This window comes from Pristiophorus japonicus, chromosome 16, assembly GCF_044704955.1.
Source record: "Pristiophorus japonicus isolate sPriJap1 chromosome 16, sPriJap1.hap1, whole genome shotgun sequence".
Lineage (NCBI taxonomy): Eukaryota > Metazoa > Chordata > Chondrichthyes > Pristiophoridae > Pristiophorus > Pristiophorus japonicus.
The window spans coordinates 36,945,354-36,957,192 of NC_091992.1; the positions used below are offsets into that span (position 1 = coordinate 36,945,354).

General features: G+C 41.9%; 1 protein-coding gene across 2 annotated transcripts in view; it reads left to right on the forward strand.

Annotated features, from left to right (window-relative positions):
- galnt17 (polypeptide N-acetylgalactosaminyltransferase 17) overlaps nucleotides 1–9,161 on the forward strand; it is a 472,564-nt gene extending 463,403 nt beyond the window's left edge. For both annotated transcript variants that reach the window (XM_070857213.1, XM_070857214.1), the window contains 2 exons: nucleotides 975–1,142; nucleotides 8,639–9,161. In XM_070857213.1, coding sequence (XP_070713314.1) covers nucleotides 975–1,142; nucleotides 8,639–8,782 — 312 coding nt within the window. In that variant the 3' untranslated portion in view covers nucleotides 8,783–9,161. The remainder of the gene's footprint in view (nucleotides 1–974; nucleotides 1,143–8,638) is intronic.
- The last annotated feature ends 2,678 nt before the right edge of the window (nucleotides 9,162–11,839 follow it).

Sequence of the window (11,839 nt, forward strand, 5' to 3'; positions counted from 1 at the left end):
ACTCTCTCAAGTGGCTGTAAAAGATCCCATAGCACTATTTTGAAAAAGAGCAGGGGAGTTATCCCCGGTGTCCAGGTCAATATTTATCCCTCAATCAGCATAACAAAAAACACATTATTTGGTCAATATCACATTGCTGTTTGTGGGAGCTTGCTGTGTGCAAGTTGGTTGCCGCGTTTCCTACATTACAGCATTGACTACACTCCAAAAGTACTTCATTGGCTGTAAAACGCTTTGAGACGCCCGGTGGTCGTGAAAGGCGCTATATAAATCCAAGTCTTTCTTTCTGTCAGCTGAGGTGCACACCTGATTTTAAACTCCTGACCAACCATTTTTCAGCCACAAAATGAATAGTCACGAGTTAAATTTATGGATGAGCTAAGTTGGGTCAATAATGTTTGTCATCCATATCTATTTTGTGGCATTGTAATCTTATGAACCAGAAAGGAGGGACTCAAAGAGAATTTTATTTATGCGAAATGACATGTGGCCATTTTCTTATCTCTCCCTGAATCCATTGACCCTTCACTAAGATATCATTGCCCAAGTGCTGGGCCCTCTCCAATACCTTGCTTGTGACCGTTATTCATGAGAACCTTGACAGCGAGCATTGGCAGACTATTCAACACCAGGTTATCACAAACAAGATTGATCCGTTCCTCAACCAACATGTGCAGTTCCAGCAGGAGTCGTTGGATAGCAATCAGAAGTTGGAACATGGCTGCTGCTTCTCTCGCTATTTCAGCAGCTTAAATCGAGGTCAATTGTAGTGCTCCTGTATGCTGGCCCTGCCGTGATCAACTCATTCGACAGATCTCCCTGCTCTATTTGGCTCAGCCAACCATAGGGTGTGGTGGAGTCCGGTGTTTTTGGTATCAATTCAAAATAAAATGTATGTTGCTCATAAACAATGGTAATATTGCAGCCTCTTTTTGCTACTGGAATAAGCAGTTGTGTTGTGCTTCTTTTTTCAGCTGGTGAGGTATACAAAAGAGAGATATCTGTATCTCGGATCCCTGGGGTCCACTATTCTGCTGCCAGATACACGCTGCCTAGTGGACAACAAGAAAAGCCGATTTCCTCAGCTTCTAGATTGTGAGAAAGTTAAAAATGTTTACCAGAAATCTTGGCGCTTTGTGCAGGTTAGTGGTTAGGCTGAAGCACCCCTGCATTGGGATTTTCTCCCTCAATCACTGACGCATTGCAAAAATGTGAACCTCACAACCAGCATCTCAGCATTTGTGATCTTTCAGAAGAGTTGTTAACAAGGGCCAATTTTCCAAATGTCTGCTTCTGAATGTGGAACCTCACCTGGGATTGGGTATTGGGAAATCATGGGCACAATCCCACGATCGTCAGTCCATATGTGCGATTTCCAGATGTGCGCTCTCGGTGGGCACAGCTTTGTGCCAAAATGCTCATTTAGAAATTTGGCTGTTGTCTCATCCATCAGAACCCCTTTGAACATGAGTTAGTTAAAAATAATTGACTCTGGTACGTCTCTGGCTTTTGCCCTGTTATTTTTTTTTAACATATCCTGACTTTTCAATCTAATAAGATGAGAGGAGGGGCAAATAGAATGAGGAGAAATGTGAACTGTGTAGGCAGAAAAGATACAGTAGCTAGATGGTCGATAGCAGGAGCTGGCTGATAACAGTTCAAGTGCCAGCACATGGGAATGTAATGACAAAATAACTGAACACGTCAATCTAGGGAGTGGGGAAATGGATGCCTGGGAGTTCAAAATAGCAATGCTAGAAGTCTTAGGAATAAGCTTTGAAACTTTGAGGTTCTTGCTTGCACAGGTCTACAGTAGATATTTTCTTAGGTTCAACATCCAGGGCAAAATGGCAAGTTGGCTCCAAAATTGGCTCAGAGGCAGGAAGCAAAGGGTAATGGTTGATGGGTGTTTTTGTGACTGGAAGGCTGTGTCCAGAGGGGTTTCACAGGGCTCAGTACTAGGTCCCTTGCTTTTTGTGGTATATATCAATGATTTAGACTTGAATGTAAGGGATATGATTAAGAAGTTTGCAGATGATACTAAAATCGGCTGTGTGGTTGATAATGAAGAAGAAAGCTGTATACTGCAGGAAGATATCAATGAACTGATCAACTGGACAGAACAGTGACAAATGGAATTCAATCTGGAGAAGTATGAGGTAATGCATTTGGGAAGGGCTAACAAGGTAAGGGAATACACATTAAATAGTAGGACACTGAGAAGTGTAGAGGTACAAAGGGACCTTGGAGTGCATGTCCACAGATCCCTGAAGGTAGCAAGCCAGGTAGATAAGATGGTTAGGAAGGCATACGGAATAAATGATTTTATTAGCCGAGGCATAGAATACAAGAACAGGGAGGTTATGCTTTAACTGTATAAAACACTAGTTAGGCCACAGCTAGAGTATTGCGTGCAGTTATGGTCACTGCAATACATAAGAACATAAGAATTAGGAACAGGAGAAGGCCATCTAGCCCCTCGAGCCTACTCTGCCATTCAACAAGATCATGTCTGATCTGGCCGTGGACTCGGCTCCACTTACCCGCCCGCTCCCCGTAACCCTTAATTCCCTTATTGGTTAAAAATCTATCTATCTGTGATTTGAATACATTCAATGAGCTAGCCTCAACTGCTTCCTTGGGCAGAGAATTCCACAGATTCACAACCCTCTGGGAGAAGAAATTCCTTCTCAACTCGGTTTTAAATTGGCTCCCCCGTATTTTGAGGCTGTGCCCCCTAATTCTAGTCTCCCCGACCAGTGGAAACAACCTTCCGCCTCTATCTTGTCTAACCCTTTCATTATTTTAAATGTTTCTATAAGATCACTCCTCATCCTTCTGAACTCCAACGAGTAAAGACCCAGTCTACTCAATCTATCATCATCAGATAAACCCCTCATCTCCGGAATCAGCCTAGTGAATTGTCTCTGTACCCCCTCCAAAGCTAGTATCCTTCCTTAAGAAAGGTGACCAAAACTGCACGCAGTACTCCAGATGCGGCCTCACCAATACCCTATACAGTTGCAGCAGGACCTCCCTGCTTTTGTACTCCATCCCTCTCGCAATGAAGGCCAACATTCCATTCGCCTTCCTGATTACCTGCTGCACCTGCAAACTAACTTTTTGGGATTCATGCACAAGGACCCCCAGGTCCCTCTGCACCTCAGCATGTTGTAATTTCTCCCCATTCAAATAATATTCCCTTTTACTGTTTTTTTTCCCAAGGTGGATGACCTCACACTTTCCGACATTGTATTCCATCTGCCAAACCTTAGCCCATTCGCTTAATCTATCTAAATCTCTTTGCAGCCTCTCTGTGTCCTCTACATAGCCCGCTTTCCCACTAATCTTTGTGTCATCTGCAAATTTTGTTACACTACACTCTGTCCCCTCTTCCAGGTCATCTATGTATATTGTAAACAGTTGTGGTCCCAGCACCGATCCCTGTGGCACACCACTAACCACCGATTTCCAACTTGAAAAGGACCCATTTATCCCGACTCTGCTTTCTGTTAGCCAGCCAATTCTCTATCCATGCTAATACATTTCCTCTGACTCCGCGTACCTTTATCTTCTGCAATAACCTTTTGTGTGGCACCTTATCGAATGCCTTTTGGAAATCTAAATACACCACATCCATCGGTACACCTCTAGCCACCATGCTCGTTATATCCTCAAAGAATTCCAGTAAATTAGTTAAACATGATTTCCCCTTCATGAATCCATGTTGCGTCTACTTGATTGCACTATTCCTATCTAGATGTCCCGCTATTTCTTCCTTAATGATAGCTTCAAGCATTTTCCCCACTACAGATGTTAAACTAACTGGCCTATAGTTACCTGCCTTTTGTCTGCCCCCTTTTTTAAATAGAGGTGTTACATTAGCTGCTTTCTAATCCACTGGTACCTCCCCAGAATCCAGAGAATTTTGGTAGATTATAACGAATGCATCTGCTATAACTTCTGCCATCTCTTTTAATATCCTGGGATGCATTTCATCAGGACCAGGAGACTTGTCTACCTTGAGTCCCATTAGCCTGTCCAGCACTACCTTAGTGATAGTGATTATCTCAAGGTCCTCCCTTCCCACATTCCCGTGACCAGCAATTTTTGGCATGGTTTTTGTGTCTTCCACTGTGAAGACCGAAGCAAAATAATTGTTTAAGGTCTCAGCCATTTCCACATTTCCCATTATTAAATCTCCCTTCTCATTTTCTAATGGACCAACATTTACTTTAGTCACTCTTTTCCGTTTTATATATCGGTAAAAGCTTTTACTATCTGTTTTTATGTTTTGCGCAAGTTTACTTTCGTAATCTATCTTTCCTTTCTTTATTGCTTTCTTAGTCATTCTTTGCTGTCGTTTAAAATTTTCCCGATCTGCTAGTTTCCCACTAACCTTGGTCACCTTACACAGAAACATGTGATTGCACTAGAGAGGGCACAGAAGAGATTTACAAGGATGTTGCCTGGACTGCAGAATATTAGCTATGAGGAAAGATTGGATAAGCTGTGTTTGTTTTCTTTGGAACAGAGGAGGCGGAGGGGAGACCTGACTGAGTGTATAAAATTATGAGGGCCTAGATAGAGTGGATAGGACGGACCTATTTCCCTTAGCAGAGGGGTCAACAACCAGAGGGCATCGATTTAGATTAATTGGTAGAAAGTTTAGAGGGAATTTGAGGGGAAATTTCATCATCCAGAGGAACTCACTGCCTGAAAGGGTGGTCGAGGCAGAAACCCTCACCACATTTAAAAAGTACTCGGATGTGCACTTGAAGTGCCATAACCTACAGGGCTATGGACCAAGAGCTGGAAAGTGGGATTAGGCTGGATTTGCTAGCCAGCGTGGACACGATGGGTCAAAATGGCCTCCTTCTGTGCTGTAAATGTCTGTGATCACTAGTCACTCACTTAAATGGGCCATGTGTCCTCTACAATCGGGAGTGCATCTTCACTACCCAATATCTGGTTGAACAGTAGTGTGATCCAGCAATCCTAACAATAGATCCCTTGTTGCATGCATTGAATACAATAATCTTTCACAGTTGCAATCACATGTATTCCAATGTATTTTCGAAAAGTGGACTGATAAGCAATTGAAGCCAATTGTAAAGCATCAAACTTTTTTTTACGTGAAATATATGAATGAACAGAATAAAGTTTTCCAATGAGATACTTCTCCTCAGGCCATATAAAAACAATAATATATGTGAATTTGACACTTTCTCGGCAGAACTCAATTACAAACTAACTGTCCAGAGATTACCTGATCTAACTTCCTCTATTACAGGTCATTCATGTTCATTTCTGGGTCTGTGGGCTCTCAATCTCCCTGACTGACTAGAGAGTGAGATCTCACTCTGGCTGCTTCAGTCTGCCCTCTCCAGAGAGAGAAAGAAAGGGAAAGCGAAAGAGTGTGAGGAACTATCCTTGGCTCTGACCCCCACCTCAATTCTATGTCATGAGGATTGGTCTGTCAAGATGACAATCAAAACTAGCACCTTGAATGAAACATTCCCCCAATGATGTGGAAGCTCACAGCACTTGCATTGTCTGCACACCCAGCCAGGTGTATGAAACTAAACCCCATGTTACCATTGGAGTGCAAACTGCTCTGGGCTATGCCCAATGAGATCCTATTATTCTCAATACTGACACAATATGCATATGTAAACAGTTTATTGCAGTTATAACAACTGACCTGTCTGGTATTCCACCCAAGACCCAAACAATATTCTGAATGATTCATTAGTCCCTCTCAGAAAAATTGACTCATTGTAAGCTGAATCGAACTTCATAACTCAAATTGAACTAAAATCCCTTCAAGGCAAAACAGGTAAAACTCTTACACTGGAGAAAGAGGCTATAGAATATCTGTGTTTAAAATTGAATACATGGTTCAACAATGACATAGGTTGGGTAGCCAAACTGATACCTAGGATACCCATCACCCCTGTGCTCGCTGACCTACATTGGCACGGCTCGATTTCAAAATTCTCATCCTTATTTTCAAATCCCTCCATGACCTCACCCCTCCCTATCTCTCTTATCTCCTCCAGCCTCACAACCACCCCCCCCCCTCCCCCCCCGAGATGTCTGCGTTCCTCTAATTCTACCCTCTTGAGCATGCCTGATTATAATTGCTCAACCATTGGTGGCCATGCCTAGGCCCCAAGCTCTGGAACTCCCTGCCTAATCCTCTCCTAGCCTCTCTACCTCTCTTTCTTCCTTCAAGACGCTCCTTAAAACATACCTCTTTCCTGTGCTAATTTCTACTTATGCGGCTCAGTGACAAATTTTTATTTCATAATACTCCTGTGAAGCGCCTTGGGATGTTTCACTACGTTAAAGGCATTATATAAATACAAGTTGTTGTTGTAGGTTAAGGTATCTGAGCTATGAGGTGAGGCCGACGACCCTCGGGCAGTTTACTGTGAAGAAAAATGGCTTAATTATTCAAGTATTTAAAATTCCATTGGGAATATATAAATTCCATAAACTCCAGCAATATACCTGAGATCGCCACAACCTCTGGAGCCAAGTGGCACGGTTCAAGCTCAAAGGGAAGGTGCATAGGCAGTTTTGAATCTGTGGAATGCACTGCCCAGGGAAGCAGTGAAGTCAGATAGTGCGGAAACATTTAAGGAGGATTAAATAGACATTTGGCAGGATCTTGCTAGAAAAATAATGGCATGTTAACAACGCACACTGCTATTAATGCACAAATCGGCCAGCAAAGGGGATTAAGAGATAAGCACAAATATCATCTTGCCCTAAGCCTTGTTATTTTTAACAATGTATTGGATTTACACATTAATTGCCCATTAAACACACCACAGAAAGTTAAATCTGGTCATTAAGAACATAATGAGCTTTTTTAAGAATGTGATCATTGTTAAGGTAGTGCCCAGAAATTCTCTGGCTCAGAAATCTAACAATTTAAACTGTGGAGTCTCAATTCTTCAGGTGGTAAATTATTCTTAGAGATTTAAAAAATGTCAAATTTTAAATGTTAATTTTTTTTCTTACTTTTCATTTCTGTCCCTTTTTTTCTCTCTCTCTCTTAATCCAATATTTCTTTCCCTCTTTATTTTTCTTTCTATACCTGATTTAACAGTAATTCACCCTATTTCCTTCTCTGTCATTCCTCTGTTTCTTTCTCAATCCTTAAATCTCATTGGTTAAGGAGATAGACTATTGGTCCCGCTATTCCCTAAGGTCCCAGTTGCCCTCGGCGCACCGTTATCAGTTCGCACTTCCTTAAGTTACAACGCAAAAGAATTTTGAGCTGAAGGGTGCAGAAAAATGTCTAACTATAACAGGCCCTGCTCCAGCAAGACCCAGCCCATTGGAAGAAGGTGGACAATGAAGGATAGTTATTTGATTGGGAGCAGCCAAATTGACTACAGGGCCTAAATCTGTAGAACCCAGTCACATGCTTTACATCAAAGGCAACTTTAATCTAGATATTAAAAAAATAGACGCTACTCATAGAATTCTCTAAAATTGGATTGTGACAAATAATATTATTAAAAAAGTTGTACCTTGAATGGTTTCTTCTTCGGCAACCTTTATTGAAAGGGAACCATGGGAACTGATTGACAATGATGGGACACTAGTGATTTCATCCAAAATTTGCTGGTGGGGGGTGAAACATAGAAACATAGAAAATAGGTGCAGGAGTAGGCTATTCGGCCCTTCTAGCCTGCACCGCCATTCAATGAGTTCATGGCTGAACATTCAACTTCAGTACCCCATTCCTGCTTTCTCGCCATACCCCTTGATCCCCCTAGCAGTAAGGACCTCATCTAACTCCTTTTTGAATATATTTAGTGAATTGGCCTCAACAACTTTCTGTGGTAGAGAATTCCACAGGTTCACCACTCTCTGGGTGAAGAAGTTCCTCCGCATCTCGGTCCTAAATGGCTTACCCCTTATCCTTAGACTGTGACCCCTGGTTCTGGACTTCCCCAACATTGGGAACACTCTTCCTGCATCTAACCTGTCTAACCCCGTCAGAATTTTATATGTTTCTATGAGGTCCCCTCTCATTCTTCTGAACTCCAGTGAATACAAGCCCAGTTGATCCAGTCTTTCTTGATAGGTCAGTCCCGCCATCCCGGGAATCAGTCTGGTGAACCTTCGCTGGGATTTAACTCAGCCCAATATGTTAGCTGCAGTTCACAAAATATAGGGATTTTCAAGGCTTCGCCAGGAGAAGATGAACCATTCTGACTCCTTGGCTCTTGTCAGTCGCTGCATCGATAGTTTCACATGGATGCAGCATCGGAATTCCTCTGGATGTTGGCAGTGTTGTTGACGGGATGAAAGTCCATTCTCCCTGAAAGCTGCAGAGTTTGTAAGTGAAATGAGTTTCACCAGTTTCACTCTATTGTTTATAGAGGGCATGATCCCACAGTATAAAAAGAAGCATAAAATTTAGCTCTAATTTATAGTCTCAGACAACCAAAACTGACGGATATGGTGTGAAATGAATAAACCCAAGCTTTTTCAGCGATGGCGAGATCTATTCCTGAGATTGGGATCAGTTGAGCAGCTATTAATTTAAAACAATATTTCCAGGTTTATTGCAACTGTCAAAATTGATATGTGAGCTCATCTTGTGTCTCCTCAGAATGGATCAATCCTTAACCTGGAAACTGGTCGCTGCTTGGAGGTGGAAAACGGCAGGAAAACTGATTTTGGAGTGGAGCTGGTTTTGCAGCAATGCTCAGGACAAAAATGGACAATTAAAAATGTCTTGAAGCAAGTAACCTAGTGCTGGGCCAGCACGATGCAAAGGAAGCTGGATTTCTTTGTACTGCAATAGACTAGAAACTTTAAAACGCTATTCTGATAGGCTTGGACATGGGAACAGTCTCATGCCTCCAACATCATTCGGGTGATTAACGCAAATCCAAACTGGATTACGTCTTCAAGCCAGGGTTTTTATTTTATTTTTATTTTGTGATTTAAAAAAAATGAATACAATTTTATTGAATGTTATATATTATGAAATGTAAAGGTCCGTTGTGAAATATCTGTCAAATAAATTAAAAGATTATCCGTGTTTAAAATTGAATAGTACACACTGTAAAGTGCTTTGGTCTAAGCTAACCATTGATATGTGGAGTTAAATGAAATGAGTTCTGCTATTACCTCTCGACAATCATTTGTCGTGTTTTGTTTTATTTTGGTCTTCATGTCGATACTCAGCCTTTTGAAGGTTGTATGATTGAGCTTGGGCATTGTCATCCTGATGTGCATGAATCCATAAGTGCTAAACTGCCTTCACATTTGGCACGACTTCATCATCAAGTATTGGTACTAATATACATCTGCTAGAAATGCCGTAAGGTGTATTGAATGGAAATATTGCATTGATGCAGTACAGGGTGATCTGCAATTGGGGTTACGGTACTTTGTTGGGTCAATGCAAGGGGTGGCGAGTTCTGCACTGTATCGAGCTACATTAAACCTGCTCTCAAGGTTCTCACTGTTTTACAGCACCACTGTTTCTCAATTTGATAAACAAACACATAAGGATTTGTTTAAAAAACGAACAGAAAAACAATGAAAACTTGTCAAACATCATCATTGGACCCTCTTATTACCAGAATCACTTTGCAAAGAAAAAAAAGGGTAAGACTGAAACAGGAACAAGAATTGAATGAAGTGGAACCCTGTATTCCATAGATCAAAAGGGACAGAAACAGGGCGTACAATAGGATTGACTGCGTCCGCAGCCAACCAGGACTTGGTTACAAATTTCCAAATATCATTGTCAGGAATTTGCTTGTATCAATATTGCATTTACCGTCCGTGTATGTTGCTGTAAACGTGAAATAAATATGTGGCAGAGCCACTAAAAGATACAAAACAGTTGGAAAGCATTTGGGGAGGGCTAACAAGGCAAGGGAATACACATTAAATGGTAGGACACTGCGAATGTAGAGGAACAAAGGGACCTTGGAGTGCATGTCCACAGATCCCTGAAGGTAGCAGGTCAGGTAGATAAAGTGGTTAAGAAGGCATACGGAATGCTTGCCTTTATTAGCCGAGGCATAGAATACAAGAGCAGAGAGGTTATGCTAGAACGGTATAAAACACTAGTTAGGCCACAACTAGAGTACTGAGTGCAGTTCTGATCACCACATTACTGGAAACATGTGACTGCACTAGAGAGGGTACAGAGGAGATTTATAAGGATGTCGCCTGGATTGGAGAATTTTAGCTATGAGGAAAGATTAGATAGGGTGGATTTGTTTTCTTTGAAACAGAGGAGGCTGAGGGGAGACCTTACTGAGGTGTATAAAATTACGAGGGGCCTATATAGAGTGGACCTATTTCCCTTGGCAGATGGGTCAACAACCTGGGGGCATAGATTTAAAGTAATTGGTAGAAGGTTTAAAGGGGATTTGAGGGGCAATTTCTTCACCCAGAGGGTGGTGGGGATCTGGAACTCACTAGCTGAAAGGATGGTAGAGGCAGAAACCCTCACCATATTTTAAAAGTACTTGGATGTGCACTTGAAGTGCATATGGACCTAGAGCTGGAAAGTGGAATTAGGCTGGAAAGCTCATTGTTGGCCGGCGTGGACACGATGGGTTAAAATGGCCTCCTTCCATGCTGTAAATGTTTATGATTCTATGATTAACTTCTAAGTCCTGCAGATAATTGCAAAACACCTGCTATTGGACGACACACAGCACCATTGATACCAAGGTTTTGTGAGAAAAAATGTTATTGGAGGGTGGTTTTCCACTCCATTACCCCCCATATCCATTTATTTCCAGGGCATAATACTGAGTAAAACATGAGCAAAACCCCTTGCCCCCGGTTTCCATCTCATTTGGACCTCACACACACTTCCAATCACTTCAAATCAATGCATCTGAAACAGCCATTCCAATTCAAATTACATGTAAAAGGCATTAAAGTGGCATGATTAAGACCTGCGTTTCATCCAGTTCTACTGGCCACAAGTTCTGTGCTAAGAGCAATCATATAAACTCCGTAGTCTGCTTAATAACACTACATTCCAAATGCTCAGTAGTTTAAGCAAACAGGCACCAATAGGAAGTCAGAAATCTAGTTTGACATTCAGTTTAGAAAATGTTTAAAGTTTGCTACTGCAGCAGTGCGACACTCTGGGCAGATGCTGCAAAGAGAGCTGGGAAGTTCTGTGCTTCCATTATCCCCTCAGCACAATGGATATACCATTTGGATTCCCTTTTTATATGTGTTACTTGGAGACGGAGGGAAGAGAAACAAGCACATTTGGATGCTGAGCGACTGAAGCATCTTCATAGGAAGAGGGCATTTACCCACCATTACCCTGTCAGTGAAGAAACGACTTTGAAGATTTTGATTCACCGAGGAAGGAGTGACAGACCTGTGTAACATGCTACAGAAGAACTTGCCACATTCTAGGGCAGACACAGAGCTACCAACGGCAGTCGAGGTGACAACCATCTTGAAGTCTTTTGCCTTGAACTCCTTATGGGGAGCCAGTAGAGACAACAATTATATCAGTCAGTCTACAGTACATTACTGCATAAACCAGGCGATACCTTCTGCTGCTCGAACTTATGACCTTTCTGCAATATCCCAGCACATCAGTCAAAAAAGACAGACTTGCATTAATATAGCACCTTTCATGATCTCAGGACATCCCAAAATGCATTAACAACAAATTAGGTGCTTTTGATATGTTGTAATGTAGGAAATGCCGCAACCAATTTGTGCGCAGCAAGCTCTCAGACACAGATCATCTATTTAAGATCTTGTTTGAGAAATAAATGTTGACCAGGACTTCCCTAATCTGCCTTGAGTA